A 22,910-nucleotide genomic window follows, 5' to 3' on the forward strand; every position below is an offset into this window, starting at 1 on the left:
TCCTCACTGGTAGCTTTATTCCACACTGGCGACCTTCGAAGAACAAGATTTCCTCAGTTGTAATGATGAGGTGGAATATCCCACAAGTTATCCTTAGCCGCAGAACGTTCCATTCCTTGCACTTCCTCTTTACCATGCTGAGTCCCAGATCCTTGGTGGACTGAGACACGCAATTCATGCACGGAGATGTGCTCTCTGCATTCTTAAGTCATCCTACAGTGGCAAACTGCTTTCATTATAAACAGTTGCATGCACAGTGTCTTCGCATTCTGTTGTATAGCAAATAAACTAGCTGGATTTCATTAATTAGTTCTTTTAACAGTTCCAATCCCTCTTCCGTCATGTGGGTCAACCTCCGACGGCTCTCTGGGACGAATATCCATTGACCAATTTCAGGCCTGACAGTAGCAGACAACATCATAGTGGACCCATTGTTATCTGAAACACGTTGGGATGCCATTTTTTTGGAGATTCAGAGCTCTTCCCACTATCATCCTGCCTTCCTCCATTGGAAGAGAGTTGAGGAGGCTTGAGCAATACCTTTCTCCTCTCAGAACAGTGAGTGTTACAATGCTACCTTTAGTATGAGGGAGCTAGATCATGCTCTCACTTTATCCCGATCCTCCGCCCCAGCTCCAGACGATGTTCACATACAGATGTTGCAGCACCTTTTTCTTGCAGGCAAGCCCTTTCTTCTTCATACGTACAATCGCATCTGGGCAGAGGGCACGTTTCACAGGCACTGGCGTGTGAAGTCACTGCCATACCTGTACCTAAGCCCGGTAAGGACAAACACCTTCGTTCTAGCTACTGCCCTGTTTCTCTCACCAGCTGCATTTTCAAGGTGATGGAACATAAGAGTCATGCCCGGCTGGTATGGTGACTGGAGTCTCGCAATTTACTAACCACTGCCAGGCATCTCCGACACTCTTTTCGTTGACTATTTTGCAATCTATTGGAGTTCTCCGTGGATCTGTCTCACTGAGCAGCGCCTTCAGCAATGTCTTGATCGTCTTTACTCCTGGAGCATTGACAATGGCTTTCGTTTTTCCACAGACAAAACAGTCTGTATGATTTTCTGCTGGCGCAATTGGTTTCCCACACCGTCTTTACATCTTGGTCCTGTTGCCCTTCCGCTCATTGAAACTATGAAATCCCTGGGGCTCATGCTCGACTGGAAACACTCTTGGTCCACCCACATGTCTTTACGTGGCAGCTTACTGTACGCGGTTCGTCAGTGTCGTACGTGTCCTCAATCATACTTCCTAGGGTACAGATCAAACCATTCTCCTCCATTTGTACCAGTCCCTTGTCCATTCGAAACTCGATTATTGGTGCTTTCTTTATGCGTCTTCACATCCATCCCTCTTACACCGTCTCAACACTATCCACCATTGTGGTATCCACTTGGCCACCTTTTACAGTAGCCCAGTTGAGAGTATGTATCCTGAAGCTGTGGAACTACCACTGTCTTGTTGCTGTGACTTTCTCCTTGGCAGGTATGCATGCCATTTGTCTGCCATGTGTGGCCACCCATCCTATGCCGCCTTCTTCGATGATTCCTTTGATCGTCAGTATGGGGCATGTCCCTCTTCCGCTTCCGGCACTTGTTGTGGCGGCTTAACTCAGCACTACCTGGTGGGTGTGAACCCTTCACTGTCTTGGCCTTCATTTGCTTCCTAAGGACACTACTCCAGCCTCACCTTCAGTTTCACGACCTTTGTGATAGTACCTTTATATACACTGATGGCTCTCGGACTGACGGCGGGGTTGGCTCTTTAGATATCAGCTTCCAGCACACTGCTCAGTATTTACAGCCAAGCTCTTCACCCTGTATCAAGCCATGGAGTACATCTGGCGATACAGACTTTTTTTTCAATTGTGTCCTCTGCACAGACTCACTCAGTGCCCTTCAGACAAGTCTGCGCTGTACACCGCCCATCCCTTAGTGCTGCAGGTCCAGGAAAGCTGTCACTTCCTCTCTCTTGGTGGAGCCACTGTGATGTTTATGTGGGTTCTTGATCATGTCGGTCTAGCAGGAAATGAGGCTGCTGCCAAGGCTGCATTCCTCATATCTCAGCCCACTAGTTCCTACATTCCCTCTGATGATCTCTGTGTTGCCGCCTGTCAGGAGGTGGTGTCCTTTTGGCATCACCAATGGTCCGCCCTTCACAGGAATAAGCTTCGGCTTATTAAGCGTCTCCCAGAGGAACTGTTTACGTTGCTGCTTGGGTCTGCCATCTGAGTTATCGGCCATTTTAGCAGATGATGCGTGGGCTTACGACCATGTTTTTCTTTTTATCCGCCAAAGCAATATGGCGAAGGCCATGTAATTTTTAGTTTTTGGACCTTCATTTCTGTATGGTGTCTTTTTTGGCCCTTTCTCCACATTCTGTTTTTAGCTGTCCTCGCATATGTCAGTTGGGACTGACTTATAGTTGTTTAATTCCTTTCTGTCTTCGTGTTCTATAGTTTTTACTTGGGTGCATATGACCCCAGTTGTTTTTTTGCACTCCAAAGCAAAGCAAAGCAAAGCAAAGCCAAACCAAATTTGTCACCCTACCTACTCCCTGTTCTTTGATGACTTCTCTGACCACCAGTATGGAGCACATCCCTCTGCTGCCTTCTGGTACCTGCCACTTTCCTGGTGGGTGTGAACCCATCACCACCTTGGCTTCATGCAGCAGCTTGGCCAACTTCCTCTTGGCCCTCTTACTCCAAGGAGATCATTTTAGCTAGGATGTGTCTTGCACACTGTAATTTTAGCCATTGCCATTTGTTACGTGTTGATCCCCCACCACTTTCTGCTCATTGTCATCAACTCTTGACAGTTTGCCATTTCCCGGCTGAATGCCCTTTTTTTAACCACTTGCATCCTAATGTATGTTTGCCATCAGAGTTCTCAGCCACTTTAGCGAATGACACATGACCTGTTGACTGTGTTTTACTTTTTGTCTATCATAACAATTGTTGTGATTGTATGTCCTTACAGACAATACCTCGATTGTGTTGGAATGTCCCTCTCCTGACTCTCCATGCTAAGCATCGTTTCCTGGATTCTTTTCCATCAATGTTAGTGAATGACTTGTGGATAGCTGAACCCCTCTCCACTGTCTCCATGCAAGTGACTTTTATCATCAAATATACATTTTAAACTACTTTTAGGATTAGCAGGAGTTGTTTTGGGTTTCTCCTGCTGCAGGCGAGGTCAGAGTCCCTTGGATGCGTCTCCTTTGCCAGCTTCCTCACTCATCCCTCTTTTACTCTGTTTTAATTGCCTTTGATGCAGTGGTTGGTGTTCCTCTCTGTAATGAATTGAAGGCGGAGCACACTCGTCTGGCATCTGTAGTGGGACTTTGAATTTCGCCGCGCTACAGTCGTTCCCTCAGACATAAATTATACCTTCGTAGCGGTATGAGCGCTCGACGGCAGAGAAAATACTAAAATTGTAACTCTCTTTTTTTCTATCCATTTCTTTTTTGTCTGTGGAGAGCTGAAGCTGAATTCAGACATAACTTATTAGCTAGTCTTGGTCTGATTAAGACAAAAAAACTTATTAATGTGTAGACATATTGTGGAAGTTATGTAATTCATGGGATGGAAGCAGCAAAGTAAATTAAATTGCACTCAGTATCAAGATGATTTTAATTTGTATAAATTAGTGATTCCTGGACGTTTGCAAGATTTCGGAGCAGACTTTTCACGCAGAAATGAAGTATGAGATTTTTGAAGACCTGGACGCCGCACGAAAGAAGACATGTTAACATGGTAAAGGATGAACTCTTATCTACGCCATTTCCCCCTGTTAGTCACATTTGTTATTCTCTGTTTTCTTTTTCAGATAATTTTTGTAGTGGAAATTGGTTTGACTTTTGCTCAGAAACGCCACAAGGACCACCCCAACAATAGCTTTTCTGAATCACTAAGTCTGATAACTTTTCTGTAATACGAAGTCCGATTTGCATTTCATTCTTTCCCTTTTCTCACGGTCATTAACGATTTTAAAACCCCCTTTTTGTTCACCATTTCTTCCCACATTTTCATTCTTTTCTTCTCTTTTTCTTTTTTAATAACCACTACACATCTCTCCCTTGCTGACCTGATTAATCTCTCACCTTGTTTTGTAATTGATGGTCAAACTAGTGTCCATTATGTATTTAGCCTTTTTACTTTTACCATTATGAATTGCCTAGCTAGAAAGCATTCCTGTCTCCTTAATTCTCTTTGCCTTTAATTGGGTTGGCAGAGGCTAGATGCAAGTGTGGGTTCTTTGGCTACAGATGCACCCTGTGAAACTCCTCATTTGCTCTGACCTGCGTTCTGAACCAATCCATGTATTTTTTCAGATAGAGAGACAACGCAGACAAATAGACTGTGATCTACAGACTACTGTAATATGATTGTACATTAAATATATAATAGACAACTGATCAAGTTTGTCTATAAGATTAAGCTGACACCCAAAGTATCACAATAATGTCAATAGATCACAGGAACTGTTTCCTCGATCATAGAGAATGATAAGAAATAAATATAATTAATAGAAACTTTAAAATACATGTACATTATAAATTAAGAAATATAAAAAAAATGCAATGGCCTCCCACACGGGTATGCATAGACTTGAGGATTACTGAGGCATGCACGTGTCAGTGTGGACAATGTAGAGTAGTGTAGCAACGATCAGTCTAAGACAAGTTGTAACTGAAAAAAATCTTGATTCCTTTTATCGTACATCCAAAAAACACGTTTTTCTGGGAAATTTTTGAAGCGCACCAGTTCTGTTTTTCGGACTTGCATGACTCGGTTCAAATTTTGTAAGAAGTTAAACAGGTGAATGTAATTAATGGTCATGCTGTTGTTTTGTGAAAGCTTTATTTGATGCCGTGATACAGTGGTCTACAGTTGTACATAAAACGCGCGTAAAATCTGGTTTTACGCGAATCGCGTGTGCTGAGTCTTTCAGATGATACAGATGATATTAAAAAATATATCCTTATGGTAATTATAAGAAGCATTTGCAAAAATCTTTCATCATTCAGGTTTTACATGTGAAAAATCATGCGTTTGCACAAGAAATTGTGTTTTGTAGAAATGTGTTGCATTTTAAGTGTTGTCTGGCCGGTGTGGCAAAGCAGTTCTAGGCGCTTCAGTCTGGAACCGTGTGACCGCTATGGTTGCAGGTTCGAATCCTGCCTCGGGCACGGATGTGTGTGATGTCCTTAGGTTGGTTAGGTTTAAGTAGTTCTAAGTTCTAGGGGAATAATGACCTTAGATGCTATGTTCCTTAGAGCTCAGAGCCATTTGAACCATTTTTTAAAGTGCTGCACTTGGATATAATTAAAAAAAAAAACTGGGTAGTACAGTTGATTATCATTTTATTGTTCACACGTTAAAGGTTTTTTTCACCAGTGGCTTAAAATCATTGAAAAAGCTTTGGACATGCAGAACAATGCATGCATAAAACCAGGATAATGTGCAGCACTGCACAAAATTATTTGCTGTTTGATGAAGCATTTAAAGCTCCCAGGCTGTGGCTAAGCCATGTCTCCGCAATATCCTTTCTTTCAGGAGTGCTAGTTCTGCAAGGTTCGCAGGAGAGCTTCTGTAAAGTTTGGAAGGTAGGAGACGAGATACTGGCAGAAGTAAAGCTGTGAGTACCGGGCGTGAGTCGTGCTTCGGAAGCTCAGTTGGTAGAGCACTTGCCCACGAAAGGCAAAGGTCCCGAGTTCGAGTCTGTCGGGCACACAGTTTTAATCTGCCACGAAGTTTCATTTAAAGCGTTATTGATGACAATGCAGAAAATTAAAGTAACCCAAAAATTTATACAAAAATAAGTGTCAGAAAAAGGTCATCTTATTTCTAACCAGTAGAAAATAATTTACTAAGTCTTCTTAAAGAACTATTGTGTGTCTTGTTGAAATTTATTTTTGGTCAAAACAAGCTTAAGTTCGTCAATTTTTGTACAGGATTGGACTGAAAAGCTGGCAGTATTTTGTTGTGTAGACATTGTTTCGCAGTTGTTCTGCTTACTTCAGCCAATCACACTCATACTTCATTCGAATTGATTGTTGTAACATTTTGCACCAAAATTGTTCACTTGAGGTTTGCTAGCAATGATTACTTAATTTTCAGTTTTCATTATTGCATACCTGAATTAAAAGATTACAAGAATTTTAAGGTAAGAGATAATAACAAGATGTATGTTTTCGATATGTTGTTCATTGTGTAAGTTGTTCAGTTAGCAATATAGTAAGGTTTCAAGTAATTTCATCTATGTAATATGGTCGTTTCATATGTGTATGTACATCTTTCTAAGAGACTGTCTCCACCCCTCCCGATCTGACTATGTTAGCGTAGACCATATGTGGTTTGAATTAAGAGAAATAGTGTAGACAACAATCGAGAGGTGTATATCAAATAAATTAGTAAGAGATGGTCCTGATCCCCCATGGTATATAAAACAGGTTAGAACACTGTTGCAGAAGCAACAAAGGAAGCAAACCAAATTGAAGAGAATGCACAATGCCCAAGATTCGCCAAGTTTCACCAAAGCTCGAAATTTAGTGTGAACTTCAATGCAAGATGTTTGTAATAGCTTCCACAATGAAACTGTGTCTCAAAATCTGGCAGAAAATCCAAAGAGATTCTGGTTATATATAAAGTACACGCTCAATACTTTCACTGCTTGATAATAATGGTGATGTCACTGATGACAGTGCCACTAAAACAGAGTTACTAAAAAATCCTTCACCAGAGAAGATGTAAATACTTCAGAATTTGAGTCTAGAACATCCGCCAACATGAGTAACTTAAAAGTAGATTCCTTGGTGTATAATAAAGGCAAGGCCTTTGGTACAGGTTGTATGCCGCTCATATTCTTTTCAAAGTTTGCCAATACAGTAGCTCCATACTTAGAAATTGTATGCAATCGCTTGCTTATCGAAAGAACTGTACCTTTAGGTCTTTAGACTGGAAAATTGCAAAAGTCAAACAAACACTCAAGAAAGGAAATGAGAGTGATTAGAGTGAGAGACAGATATCAGTAATACTGATTTGCCGTATGGTTTTGGAACATATACTTTGTTCGAACATAATGAATTACCTTGAAGAAAGTGATTTATTTGCAAACAGTCAGCATGGAGTCGGAAAATATCACTCTTGTGAAACAAAACTAGCACTTTATCATCACATAGCAATGAGTGCAACCAAACCGTACGTCAAATTGATCCCATATTTTTAGATTTCCAGAAGGATTTTGACACCGTTCCTCACAAGCTGCTTCTAATCAAATGTTGTGCCTGTAGAGCATTGCCTCAATTGTGTGACTGGATTTGTGAGTTTCTGTTAGAAAGGTCACAACTTGTAGGAACTGACAGAAAGTCGAGAAAAGCAGAAGTAATATCTGGCATTTCCCAAGGAAATGTTATAGGCCCTCTGCTGCTCCTGATCTACATAAATGATTTAGGAGACAACCTGAGCAGCCCTCTCGGATTGTTTGCAGATGATGCTGTCATTTACCATCTTGTAAAGTCATTAGTGATTAAAACAAATTGCAGAATGGTTTAGGCAAGATATCTGTATGGTGCAAAAAATGTCAGTTGAGTCTAAACAAAAAAAAAAAGTGTGAAGTAATCCACATAGTACTGAAATATGTCTGCTATGAAAATGAACACAACCTACACCCAGCTTAGAGACAGATATGATGACACTTTCTGCAGTACCTGACCATCATTTTGCAGGACAATGCTCAAGAACGTACAGTGCAAGATGTTACTGATTCGTTTGACTGATGGGACTGCTAATTGCTATACCACCTACTGCACTCCCCTGACTTAAGCCCTCGTGAGTTCACCTCAATTTCTAAACTGAAGGAAACACTTCGCATTCGCTTCAGAATTGCTACATTTTCGTTGGGCAATAGACCACACCGCTCGAACTGTCAACACAACTGGCACTGCTCTAAGAGTATCCTATGACTTCCACATCACTGGCAATGGGTTATACACAATGCTGATGACTACTTTGAAGGTCCATAAAACTTTGAAACAAGTATCTACTTTGTAAGACCTGTAAATAAATAGTTGCCACTATTAAAGTTCCAACCACTGTATTATATTACATGATGCAGGTACTGATACTAAAAAGTGAAAAGTAAGTGTGTGTTGAGATGTTTTTATTTAAAAGTCTTTGAAGCTGAAGCTGAAGCTGCCAGACAGATCAAAAAGCTAGTTCCCTTGTTTGACATCCCTGTTTGACATCCCTAATTCTGCCTAGGACATAGTCACCTTTTTGTGTTAATATAGAAGAGTTTTCATTCTCGTAATGATATATATAATGTAAAACATTGTATGTTATCAACAGTGTTGAATATTTATGACCTTTTGACAGTTTCCATATAACTGATCTAAAATTCATGGCAATGAATTGAATTGAACCATTGTTCGACAGAGATACTAATAACCTCGCTGTTTACTCCATTAATATGCAACCAACCAATTATTGTAGTGTTGTTAGTCAAAGTGACACATGATGGATCTGCAAATCTAAAACTTGTAGTAGAAGTCAGTTTTCAATTCATCAAGGGGTAAAGCTTGGAATCTTTTCTTTTCCAGTGTGTTACAGCAATATACTATACATGACAGACCAGTGAACAGCTGTTTCTTGGCAAGAGAGCAGTGCTGAATTTCTTTTACCAGCCATTTTAACAGTAAGTATAATTTTACATTTTTTGTATTTCAATGTATTGCTTTTAGTGTATTTTTAAAGTGCTAGGCAGAAATGTACTACATTTGATAGCAGTTTTGTCAGGGGGGAAAAATTAGATGGGAAGTGAGATTGATGTTGAAATAGTATACTTTTACTACAATGAAGATAATTTGTAATCATTGAATGTATAACAGAGACTCAAATCTGTTTCATAACTTTACCTTGAGGGATGAGTTGCTGTTATGTACACATTGTATTTTACACTGTTGTCATAAAATAATAATAAGTGGTATGCAAGGGGTGTTAATAGTGTGCAGAAATAAAAATGCAATTCAAAGATAGGGGATGACTGAAGAGGAGGGGCATGTTAACCATAAACGGTGTAGAATACAAAGAGTGTGGGGAGAGAACATGTAATAGTAGGTGGATCTGAGTTCAAATTATACTCTAGCATCTATTTTAGTTATTGTGTGTTCTTAAATTTATTTGGCGTAGGGAGGGGGGGAGGGGGGGGGGTTCCTCCACCCAAGCCAAAACTTCAATACCAAAATCAGAGTGGAAGCTATAGACGTTACCCGTAGGCAGGACAGACAGAAGAGCCAGCAACTTCAGTATGTTGGAGCAATGGGTTTAGGTAAGATTAATATTGAGTTACTTACTAAAAAGTGCAATATGTAGTGCACAAAATGCAGTATTGCAGAGTGAAAACTTCAAAATACCCATATTGTGGAAGCTAGTGCAGGATGAGGAATAAGAGTCCTAGTCTTCTTTTTATGTCCTCCTTGATCTGTCCGTCATGGGTTATTTTGTACCTAGGTAGCAAAATTCCTTAATTTCATCTACTATGTGGTAAATAATTATGTTAATTTTGTTGCTGTTCTCATTTTTTCTACCCCTCATTACTTCAGTCTTTCTTCGATTTACTCTCAATCTATAGTCTGTACTCCATAGACTGCTCATTTCATTCAACACATACTGTACTTATTCTTAACTTAGGATAGTGACGCCATCAGCAAATCTTATCATCAATATCCTTTCACCCTGAATTTTAACTTCTCTCGAACCTATTTTATTTCCGTCATTGCTTCTTCAATGTGTAGATTAAACAGTAGGGGTGAAAGACAACACCCCTGCCTTACATCCTTTTTAATCAGAGCACTTCATTATTTGTCTTCCATTCGTATTGTTCCCTCTTGGCCCTTGTACATTTTGTATATTAACTCCCTCCCTCCCTCCCTCCCTCCCTCCCTATACCTTACCCCTATTTTACTCAGAATTTCAAACATGTCGCGCCATTTGACATTGTTGAACGCTTCTTCTAGTCTGACAAATCAAGCATCGAATTTCTTTTCCATTCTCTTGTATATTGTTCTTGTCAGCAACATGAGCTGTTAAGCTGATGTGCGATAATTCTCAGACTTGTCAGTTCTTCCAGTGTAGAGAATTGTGGATGACATTTTTCCAAAAGTCTGATGATATATCGCCAGTCACATAAATTCTGCACACCAACATGAATAGTTGTTTTATTGCCACTCCCCCCAATGATTTTAGTAATTCTGATGAAATGTTATCTATCCCTTCTGCTGTGTTTAATCTTACGTCTTCCAAAGCTATTTTAAATTCAGATTCTTCTCTCTTCCCTATTGACTCCTGTTTCTTCTTCTATCACGTCTCCATATAAGTCTTCCTCCTCAGAGGCCTTCAGTGTACTCTTTCCACTTACCTGCTTTCCCCTCTGCATTTAACCAAGGAATTCTCATTGCACTCTTAATGTTGTCACCTATGCTTTTAATTTCACTGGAGTTTGTTTTGACTTTTCTATATGCTGAGCCAGTCGTTCTGATAACCATACATTTTTTTGATTTCTTCACGTTTTTCCTGCAGTCATTTCACCTTAGCTTCCTTGTGTTTCCTCTTTATTTCATTTCTAAATTAAGCGTATTTCTGTATGCTTGAATTTCACTGAGAAATTTTGTGCTCCCTTCTTTCATCGATCAATTGAAGTAGCCCTTCTGTTACCCATGGTTTCTTCACAATTACCTTTATTGTGCCTGTGTTTTTCTTTGCAATTTCTGTGACCTTTTTGGAGATGTCCATTCCTCTTCAACTGAACTGCCTACTGAGCTATTCGTTATCACACTATCTATAGCCTCGGAGAACTTTAAGTGTATCTCTTAATTCCTTAGTACTTCTGTATCCCAGCTAGTCCCTTAAACTTCAGCCCTCTCTTTATTGCTGTTAAATTGTGATCTGAGTCTATATTTGCTTCCTTGGTATGTCTTACAAACCTATATCTGATTTTGGAATCTCTGTCTGGCCTTGATGTAATCTGACTCAAATCTTCCTGTAACTCCTGCCCTTTCCCAAGTATACCTTTAACCAACTTACTTTGCAGTAATATATGAAGTTTCTGTATTCGTTGTTCAGTTCCCTTGAAAACAGCTGTGACTGACAATGGAATAATGCATGTGATTTCAATAAATCCCATCTATCGATCACTGTAATTTTTTGCTCTTTTATTGTCAGCTAAATCTTTAAATTCTTTCATCGCATAGATGAATTGGGAATTCTCATCCCTCTCTTCAGTCATTCCCATTCATCTTAAAGGATTGTGATGCCAAGATTGCTAGACTGCCCCTTTTTGTGCATACAGCCACTGGACTTGTTAACATCCTTCATACCATGAACAAACACTGAAGGATAAATTGTGCTGACATCACAGTCCTGCTGAACTCAGAGTTGTGCTGACTGAAAAATGCCACACTGCAATGCTAAATGAAATTTGCACTATTCTGGATATTTCAGAAGAGGACTAAGCAAATCTGAGTGAGAAGCCGGGCCTTGGCCCCCTGTGAGTCGCACACACTGCACGCATGAAGTTCGGTACGCAGTGGCTGGCCCAGCATTGTAACATTTTATACTGCTGTTGATGATACTCTGTACTCATCTGGCCAGAAATCCCTGTTGTCTTTATATTTCACTTCACTGACACCCACTATATTTAGATTGAGCCTTAGAATTTCCGTTTCACATTTTCTAGTTTTCCTACCATGTTCAAACTTCTGTCATTCTATGCCCTGACTCATAGAACATTATCCTTTTCCTTTCATTGATTATTCAATCTTTTTCTCATGGTAGCCTTCCCCTTGGCAGTCCCCTCCCAAAGCTCCAAATGGGCGACTAGTCCAGAATGTTTTGCCCGTGCAGAGATCATGACACTTCCTCAATTACAGGCCACATGTCCTATGGCTACACGTTTTGTATTTATTGCAGTGGTTTCTATTTTATTCTGCATCGTAATGCCATTGTCATTGCTGATTCTTCTGCCTTCAGGGGTGATTTACCACCCCAAGGGCAAGGATGTGCCCTGAACCTCTGTCCCCTCCTCTGCCCTCTTTGACAAAGGCTGTTGGCAGAATGGGAGTGACTTCTTATTCCAGAAGTCTTTGGCCACCATTGCTGATAACTTTTATTCAAAATTTAAGTGGTGGTGGGCTTCGAACCTGGGACAGAAGACATTTTGTTTATTAATCAAAAATACAACCCTTAGACCACCAGTCAGTCCAACACTGGCCGACCAGAATTGAAATTACAACTCTCATGCAAAATTTTGTGTGCTATGTTTATATCTTGTACAAAGTTGCCTCTTGGGACCAAGTGAGGTGGTGTGGTGGTAAGTATCTGGACTCATATTTGGGAGGACAGTGGTTCAGATCCCTACTTACGCAATGACATTGTATATCTGCCAAATATTTTTGCCTTTCTTTCTCCAATTCATCTTCACTATCAAAGGAAAATGTCTAGTTCCAAAGAAGTGGATCTTTCTGCCTCTGTTGTAAAAATGTTTATTTAGTCTTGTTTCTGTTACTAGTGAGTATAGCACTATATAAATTAAGATCAGATTTCAAATTTTTAATCATTCTGTTGTTTTTCTACTAAGAAGTTACGTACAGTTGTTCCAGGTTTACAAAGCAACATGACAAATGCCGCGGAGTGCCCTACACTGTCTTGTTCAGTTACGCTGGAATGGCTGAATTCACAGAATTGTGTTGTGAGAAAATCTGCTCTTAAGAATGTCATTTTAAGGCTCATCAGAAATGAGTTCAGGGAAATATTTCTTGAAATCCTTACAGAAAAAGGAACTTCTGTTAACAACAGGTTCCAATTGAAAGGTATAACAGTTCACAAAAAATTTATGGCAGAAGGGAAAGCATCGATAAATTTTCAACTTCAAAAATTAATTTTATTGATTTCAAATGCACCACCAGTAAACCTTCTGACGTTCCTGAAGACCGTATTTATAAAATTAAGTGCAGATACTGCTTCTGCCAAGGTTCCCATTAAATCTAGGTTACTGTCTGCAAAAGATAAAATAATTCAAGAAATAAGTCCAGTTACTCTGCAAGAGGTAAATAAAGCAAAGGCAAAAGTAAGCTTACCGAATACTGTAACTACACCACCAACTGGGAAGAAGAGGCCATTGCAAACAATGCAAGTAATGGTTAGTATCATTTGAAGAAAAATGCATTATTGCTGAATATATTTATAATATACAGTCACAATGTAAGGATTATAAAATGTCTAGGAAGTAAGAAACGTGGTTAAAATGTGCTGTAAAACATGTTAAGACGACATTACACAAACTGCACCAGAGATATTGTTTTTGCTAGTGCTCTGTTTTATTTTTTTAATTTTTTTAGGGCACCAAGAAAATTCGGATTTCCTCAGGTCTAGATCCCTGTCCTTTAACAGATGAGCAAAAGCAGGTGTTAGAAGCAGCTCTTAAGGGCCAAAACATATTTTTTACAGGTCAGTTTTCAGGAACAGGCAGTGCATGAAACACAGTTATGCCACTGTTTATAATACGATTTTGGATGAGTTATTACTGTAACTTTTATTTATAGAAGTACCATTCAGGGTTATAGCTGCAGAATTTATGCTGTTGGCTATTCTTCAACATGTAATGTAGTAATGCTTAAGCTGGTTTTTGGGGTTGGTTCAGTTCCTGGTTGTGGAAGCACCTTCCGTTGTCAGTATTCAGTTGGCAAGGGGAAGAGATGTGGCAGCATAAAGTTACGTGATCACCAGGCTTTTTGACTATGCTGTGGTTTAAATACTAAATCCATCTGGTGCAATGGGAATACGTGAAACTTAGAACTGATCTGTTTGAGATGGGTGCTAGGCTTGGTCATTCTATTAATTGCTGTTCAAGAAGAGAGTGTTATGTGCCATTACTGGGTTTTGCCCGCTCTTTCTTTCATTCCATACATTCTTTACGACACAAACATGGTACCAGGCTGCTGATGTATTTGTAGGTTATTTATACAATACACACACGTTTGACACAGTAGAAAAGGATGGAGAAAGACAGCAACATACTAATTACAACAGGAATATAATAGAGGGAAACATCCCACGTGGGAAAAATATGAAATGTCTGCTTGTATATATATATATATATATATATATATATATATATATATATATATAATGTGTGTGTGTGTGCGCGCGCGATTGTATACCTGTCCTTTTTTCCCCCTAAGGTAAGTCTTTCCGCTCCCGGGATTGGAATGACTCCTTACCCTCTCCCTTAAAACCCACATCCTTTCGTCTTTCCCTCTTTCCTGATGAAGCAACCGTTGGTTGCAAAAACTTGAATTTTGTGTGTATGTTTGTGTTTGTTTGTGTGTCTATCAACCTGCCAACGCTTTTGTTTGGTAAGTCGCATCATCTTTGTTACAACAGGATTTTGACAAGGGCAGTAATGCATTATACTCTCACAGTCCATGTGCTCATTGCCTGCATATTGGCCTGATTTTTATTTTCAGATAATCATGACAAAAAAAGGTTAGCCTATCACAATTTCACCAAATCTTCAAAGTCAGAAACCTAGCCCAGTTATTTGTACTGACAGAGTGCTGCTGTTTTGAAGTTTAAGTCTAACTACACTCAAGAAACTTAGCAAAACAAATGGTTCTTTTAGTTGAGACTGATTTGTAGCAGAACAGTCTACATATTATCATCTGCGTCTGTGGACATGCACCGAAATTCATCCAGGGTGGGCATGACTCTAAAATCGCCATTCTTTAAAATATAAAAGGTTTGGTCAGTTTAAAGACAGGTAGTGTGCATTGTTAATTTGCAATAAGAGTGCGAAAAATTATCATGAAAGCTATCAGTGAGAATGAGAGAGGTGTGATGGTACTGACAGAGATCACAACAGAAGGGACAAGCAAATTTTAGTAGGCAAATATAACAATTTGCAAATTATGAAAGCAGGCACAAAGATGCCGACTGATTTTATTGCATTTTCAGTTTCCTTGTCCATCAAAGTATCTGTCTTCCTATATTCATAACGTCATTTCTAACATGTTACTCAGCCTTCACATTTTTCTACACTACTGGCCATTAAAATTGCTACACCAAGAAGATGATGTGCTATGGGCGCGAAATTTAGCCAACAGGAAGATGATGCTGTGATATGCAAATGATAGCTTCTCAGAGCATTCACACAAGGTTGGCGCCAGTGGCAACACCTACAACGTGCTGACATGAGGAACGTTTCCAACCGATTTCTCATACACAAACAGCAGTTGACCGGCATTGCCTGGTGAAACGTTGTTGTGGTGCCTCGTGTAAGGAGGAGAAATGCGTACCATCACGTTTCCGACTTTGATAAAGGTCAGATTGTAGCCTATCGTGATTGCGGTTTATCGTATCGCGACATTGCTGCTCGCTTGGTCGAGATCCAATGACTGTTAGCAGAATATGGAATCATTGGGTTCAGGAGGGTAATACGGAACACCGTGCTGGATCCCAACGGCCTCCTATCACTAGCAGTCGAGATGACAGGCATCTTAACTGCATGGCTGTAACGGATCGTGCAGCCACGTCTCGATCCCTGAGTCAATAGACGGGGACGTTTACAAGACAACAAGCATCTGCACGAACAGTTCGACGACGTTTGCAGCAGCATGGACTATCAGCTCGGAGACCATGGCTGTGGTTACCCTTGACGCTGCATCACAGACAGGAGCGCCTACGATGGTGTACTCAGTGATGAACCTGGATGCACAAATGGCAAAACATCATTTTTTCGGATGAATCCAGGTTCTGTTTACAGCATCATGATGGTTGCATCCGTGTTTGGTGACATCGCGGTGAACGCACTTTGGAAGCGTGTATTCATCATCGCCATACTGGCATATCACCTGGTGTGATGGTATGGGGTGCCATTGGTTACACGTCTCGGTCACCTCTTGTTCGCATTGACGGCACTTTGAACAGTGGGCGTTACATTTCAGATGTGTTACGACCCGTGGTTCTACCCTTAATTCGATCCCTGTGAAACCCTACATTTCAGCAGGATAATGCACGACTGCATATTGCAGGTCCTGTACGGGCCTTTCTGGGTACAGAAAATGTTAGACTGCTGCCCTGGCCAGCACATTCTTCAGATCTCTCACCAATTGAAAATGTCTGGTCAATGGTTGCCAAGCAACTGGCTCGTCACAATACGCCAGTCACTACTCTTGATGAACTGTATCATCGTGTTGAAGCTGCATGGGCATCTGTACCTGTACACGCTATCCAAGCTCTGTTTGCTTCAATGCCCAGGTGTATAAAGGCCGTTATTACGGCCAGAGGTGATTGTTGTGGGTACTGATTTCTCAGGATCTATGCACCCAAACTGCGTGAAAATGTAATCACATGTCGGTTCTAGTATAATATATTTGTCCAATGAATACCCGTTTATCATCTGCATTTCTTCTTGGTGTAGCAATTTTAATGGCCGGTAGTGTAATACTACAATAGTAAGTGCTAGTTTCAGAGCAGCAGCATTAAACTGACCGTGTTGTCTATAAGTCAGCATTTTTGGCTAGTAACGTCGAGGTCCTGCATTAGAGTCCTGGTGACCACCTACAACTGAGCCTTCCTTGAGTTACCGAGTGAGGTGGCGCAATGGTTAACACACTGGACTCGCATTAGGGAGGACGATGGTTCAATCCCATGTCCAGCCATCCTGATTTAGGTTGTCTGTGATTTCCCTACGTCGCTTTCGGCAAATGCCGGGATGGTTCCCTTGATAGGTCACACCCGACTTCCTTCTCCATTCTTCCCTAATCTGATGAGACAGATGACCTCACTGTTTGGTCTCTTCCCCCCAAATCAACCCAACCCACCTTCCTTGGGTTAATGTATGACTCTGTTTGTTAGAAGCTTGGCTTGTAAATGTCTCAGGGTCGAGCCATACACAGTCTGCTTTCAATCCTGATACGGTAGTGACCTGTCAGTCCACTGCACTCCTGATCCTGTGGTCAAATGGTCTGAGAACAGACATGTAATGTGAGTTAAAGATTATTAAACATAAAAGATCATGCAAATCACAGTAGTAATGTATGCTACACTCGAGATTTATACAGGGTGAGTCATAAGTTGGAAGATTAAAGGGAAAATTGAAATGTGATGATTGGAACATAGGTTTGATGTGGAGCTGCAACTTTTGGAGTGAATGTCATTCATGGCCGCCGTCTTGAAATCTGCCATTTTGGATTCATTTTTTTTAAATAGGAAGGGGGTGTATGACACATCAGATAACACGTGCTTGAGCCCTGGAAGTGAGTGGTGTAATTTGTTTTTGTCTATCTTGTACAATTTAGATGTTATTAATGTTCAAAGTTGGGAAATTACCTTCATACCGACTGCTACAACACATGTTCTACATGTTGTTGTCCATCCCAAGCAATGAACAACTGTAGTCGCCGCAACCACTCTGTCTGCACACGGAGGAGAGTGTCTCCTGCAATTTGGTCACAGGCATGTTGTGTGTGTTTCTCCAGGTGTCTCAAATCACTGATGCTCTTAGCATACACTATCTTCTTAAGATGTCCCCATGGATAAAAATCAAGGGGCGTTAAGTCAGGAGATCTGGGCGGCCTCTCCACAGGACCTCAGCGACCAATCCACTTCCCTGGCAGTTGTTCCTCCAACCATTCACGGACACCAATGCCATAGTGTGGAGGGGCTCCATTGTGCTGAAAATAAGATGGGAAAATGCTGTGGAAGGGAACACGAAGGTCCTGCAGCAGCGTCAGATACTGTGGTGCAGTTAAGGTGTTGCAAATGAAAAATGGCCCAATGATGCGGGTGTCCCATATGCCACACCACACCATCACCTTTGCTGGACTATGTTCTCGAATTTGGGCAACCCAGTTCGGATTTGCGTCACTCCAGTATCGACAATTATGTCGATTAACCTCCTTGTTCAAAGTGAAATAAACCTCTTCGCTGAACAGTATGCCCTTGGCAAACGAAGGATCCAGTTCATGTTGTTCAGTAGCCCACAGGCAGAACTTCAACCGGCGATCAGGGTCATCCTGAGTCGATATTGCACCTGCAACTTGTAAAGATGCCACTTATTGGTGTGCAATATCTGGACAATGGAGGTTTGGCTTATTCCACATGCTAGGGCCACACGACGGGTACTTCGTTTAGAACTTTTCACAAACAATGCAACAACCGCAGTTGCAGTTTCCTCATTGGTGGCAGTCCTTGGTCGCCCACTACGTGCCCTATCGTGAACAGAGCCTATCTCCTGGAATTTGGTGATCACGTGAGCCACCGTGTTGTGCAATACCGGTGGTCTGTCTGGGTGCCGTCAGTTGTAGTCAGCTGCTATTGTTCGGTAGCAGCGTTCCCCTGATATAAGGATGATTTCAATCTTCTGTTCACGTGTCAGACCCATTTTAGATCACCTGGAACAAAGAGAGACACAAGTCGGTATCAAGGTAACTTTGAAAATTAATAACTTATAAACTGTACAAGTTAGACAAAAATAAATTGCACCACTCAATTCCAGAGCTCAAGTGAGTGTTGTTTGATGTGTCATACACCCCCCTTCCCATTAAAAAAAAAGAGAGAGAGAGAATTGAATCCAAAATGGCAGATTTCAAGATGGCAGCCATGAACGACATTAACTCCAGAAGTTGCGACCCCAAGTCAAACCCATGTTCCCATCATCACATTTCAATTTTCCCTTTAATCTTCCAACTTATGAAGGTGCCTAAGGACTTTTGACTCTCCCTGTATTGTAAATAACTGGTTTATTCTGCAAGATACAGCTTTTTACTGAATAGTGGTCATTAACAAAATGAAATATGAGTTCATCTAGTAATAGTTCCCATTTGTGACTTAACTAGCAGCACACAAGTAATGGTAGACTCAATTAATACTCTCAAATTATTAAATATGTTTTTACACCAGTTCTTGTAACCCCATTCTCAGATGTCCACCCGATAGCTGAATGGTCAGCGTGACAGACTGCCGTCCTAAGGGGCCTGGGTTTGATTCCCGGCTGGTTCAGGGATTTTCTCCGCTTAGGGACTGGGTGTTGTGTTGTCTTCATCATCATTTCATCCCCATCTGGTGTGCAGGTCACCCAATGTGGGGTCAAATGTAATAAGACCTGCACCAAGGCGGCTGGACCTGTCCCGTAATGGGCCTCCCGGCCAATGACGCCATACGCTCATTTCCATTCTCAGATGTATTAACCAAAGTCCACGTATGATGAAATAGAGTCCCATGCTCCAGCAGGTGAAGTCACTGATGCAAGTCTCTGTTCAGAATATGTTGCTTGAGTGCAGTCCTGATCACAAAAAGACAAGTCTCCTACGGTTGTAACTGAACACCCACTCACATTATAAAAAATAATAAAAAGAATCATCCCCCCTCCCATTTCTCTCTCTCTCTCTCTCTCTCTCTCTCTCTCTCTCTCTCTCTGCCGGCCGAAGTGGCCGTGCGGTTAAAGGCGCTGCAGTCTGGAACCGCAAGACCGCTACGGTCGCAGGTTCGAATCCTGCCTCGGGCATGGATGTTTGTGATGTCCTTAGGTTAGTTAGGTTTAAGTAGTTCTAAGTTCTAGGGGACTAATGACCTCAGCAGTTGAGTCCCATAGTGCTCAGAGCCATTTTCTCTCTCTCTCTCTCTCTCTCTCTCTTTCAAGGCTGAAACAGAATGAAACGGAAATTTTGTGCTTGCATTTCAGTAGCTCTCAAGAGCATCTCCCACCACCATAGACACCGCATCACCAAATTTTAACCAGTGGGATTTCTAGTAGCTCCTCATGACATAAGGTATTTCTTCAGCACTTTACCACACCATGTGCAGTTGAAATGGAATTGTGGAACTGGACCATGATTCCTACACTAACAATTTTACAAATAATTTACATATGCTACAGGACATGTTATTTGATACTGTGCATACCGACACTATTTGTTATTCCTCTAAACATAGAGCTGTGATAAGAGGTATGTCAACAAAGTTCCGTTTGGTTGTATAAAACAAATGTGTACAGATACAGAAAAAATATTTATTGTACAAAAATCTACAACTGTTAAACTACTTTTCTACGTAGCTTCAAAAATTTTGTAGGCACTTGTCATAGAGTGGCACAAGTTTTTGTATGCCTTCTTCACAGAAGGTTGCCGCCTGTGTATTCAACCATGTGGTAACGTGTTCTTTCAGCTCATCATCATCGTTGAAGTGTTGACCATCAAGGACAGATTTTAGGTGTAAGAAGAGATGAAGGTCACTAGAAGTGAGGTCAGGGCTGTACGGAGGATGATCAAATGCCTCCCAGTGAAATTCCCATAAGAGTTGTTTTCACATTTGCTGTGTGAGGTCAGGCATTATTATGGAAAAAAACACCATCTTTTGACAATAATCCTATGTGCTTGTTCTGTATTGCATGCCACAATTTCTTGGTCTCGAAGTAACAATGTGCACTTATTGTTTGGCCCCGTGGTAAGAAATGAATCAGCAAAATGCCTTTTCTGTCCCAAAAAACTGTGCACATGACTTTCTGAGGTGTCAATATTTGCTTAGGCTTGACCTTCATTGGGGTGAAGTGTGCCTCCATTCCATTGATTGCCATTTTGTTTCAGGGGTGTCATACGATACCCAAGTTTCATCCCATGTGACCAACAGAGAAAGAAAACCATCGTTTTCTTCATTGTAGCGTGTCGGAAACCGAAGTGCACTGCCCATCCGTTGTTTTTTGTGTTGTTCAATAAGAATTTTGGGTACCTGATGTGAGCAAAGTTTTCGAGATTTCAGTTTTTCAGTAATAATTTTATGAATCAGTAATTGTGAGATTTGCCGAACTTCCATAGCAAGGGCACTAAGTGTAAACTGTCGGTTGTGCTAATCTTCTCTTCAATTGTGTGAACCAGTAAATCAGTAACCACAGACGGGTGTCCACTTCATTCTTCATCGTGCACTTGATCACGTCCTTCATTGAACAGTCTGACCCATCTTCTAACCTTTGAATCACTCATAGCATTTTGCCCGTAAACCTTCAGATTTGCCGATGAATTTCCTTTGGTTTAACTTTCTTTGCACTTAGAAAACGAATCGCAGATCTGATTTCACACACGGCGGCATTTTGAATTACGGCTGACATTATAAAGAAGCTCTACAAAGCACACGTCGGCAGCAGCGATCTGAAAATGGCATACATGTCTCCTCCTTGAGTCAGAGTAACTGCCACGCATATTCGGAAATGCGATTGTAGCGCTGTCGTGGATAGAAATAGAAACGGAACTTACTTTATGGGCTACCCTCTTATATGCAGCAAAGGATGTGTTTATTACATTTTCAGTCAAATACTGTCAACAAAGTTAATACGTTAAATTAATTTGATATACTAATAACCGTGTACTGCTTCATTTACAAGTGTGTACGTAGAATACTTTCTGCTATGACACACTTAATGTAGACACTTAAGTGTCATGCCCTCATGCCTGAAAGCCATAAGCAACTCCTGCTACAGTGCCTATGCCGTGAACTAGTTGCAATTAATATGTTGTCGGCATATACAACCAACTTGCACTAAGTTCAGTTCCTAACATTTGGCAGTGTGCCCTAACAAATACCTCAACTAAGATAGTCAACCTTAATGGTATAACCTTGAACCTATAGCTTTGGTCTTCAAACGAAAAGTTTGAGTATCTTCTTTCTTCTGCTGATGTGACCTGCTAGAAGCCCTACATAAAGTTTACACTCAACATTAGTTCTACATTGTGGAAATTTTGCGGCTGTTCTACCACATTTCCTGGTTGTTTCTGTTCTCTGAAAGTGATCGTATTCAATTTGCCCATGTCAAAGACTATTCTTACAGTGTTATCCTTCTTCTTTACTATGACAACAGGGTTACAGTAATCATTTCTGCACGGCTGTACAACATAGCATTGCATTCTGTTCTAGCCTGGCCTTCTCAGCTTCCCTATTGGCAGTTGCAATTGGATATGCCTTTAGCTTAATGAGTTCATGCACTCTCACCTAAATTGAATACCCACTCCCAGGCACCCTTACAGGTGTGCATGAGGAGACATCTCCATTATGGTGCAACAAATTGCTCAGTTCTCCCTCCTCAGTGATTGAAATCATCTTCTGTCTATGCAAGCTGCCAATCTTTTCAGTGTGGGATACATGTTGTTCCCTTGTTAACATATCTTTAAATTTTACTTTATGCCTCGTGTTTTTTATCTCAAACGCAAAGCACTTTTCATGGCAGTTCAGTGATGACCCACATTTTCATAAAAAATTCTTACCTATTACTACTTCTTTAATTAATCTCTTCACTATGAAACACCTTGTATCAGACCATTAACTGTCACACTTAAATTCAAACTTCTCATTTTTTATTTGCCTACTCAGTTTACCAGTGGCAATTCTGATTTTGACACCAGTGATAAATATTACTACATCTTTTTCTCTATGTTGGATTACAAGCACTTCCGACTCTGCTGACATGTTACTATCTGAATCCAGAAGCGCATATATCTTTGTCACAAAATGTCGGCCTCTATTATTGGTTGAAATTTTTGAACTGCTTCTCTCTCCAAACATTTTCCTCTTAATGGATCATTTTTTGTCTCTCTTCAACTTTCCTTCACTTCCAATGCTTTCATCTCGTCTGTCACTCCATCTTCAGCCTCATTATTTCCTTCCATTTATTCATCAACGAATTTCTTCAGCCCTGCTTCATCACTCCTACCTGTCTTGGCCTTTTTAAATTCCCTCATACCCTTATGATATCGTGATTTTGACTGAGGCTATCTCCAGTCTTCTGTTGTCTAATCATTTAAATATTTTGTACTCCAATCGTCATGCAAAGCCAGTGATTTGATTCCTACATC

At 40.7% G+C, this 22,910-nt stretch overlaps 1 protein-coding gene across 1 annotated transcript in view; it reads left to right on the forward strand.

Moving 5' to 3' along the window:
- The window catches only part of LOC126236349 (ATP-dependent DNA helicase PIF1), a 115,081-nt gene that overhangs the window by 26,877 nt on the left and 65,294 nt on the right, over positions 1-22,910 (forward strand). The window contains 3 exon segments of the mRNA XM_049945581.1: positions 8,616-8,710; positions 12,663-13,210; positions 13,410-13,518. Coding sequence (XP_049801538.1) covers positions 12,686-13,210; positions 13,410-13,518 — 634 coding nt within the window. The 5' untranslated portion in view covers positions 8,616-8,710; positions 12,663-12,685.

This window comes from Schistocerca nitens, chromosome 2 (assembly GCF_023898315.1).
Source record: "Schistocerca nitens isolate TAMUIC-IGC-003100 chromosome 2, iqSchNite1.1, whole genome shotgun sequence".
Lineage (NCBI taxonomy): Eukaryota > Metazoa > Arthropoda > Insecta > Orthoptera > Acrididae > Schistocerca > Schistocerca nitens.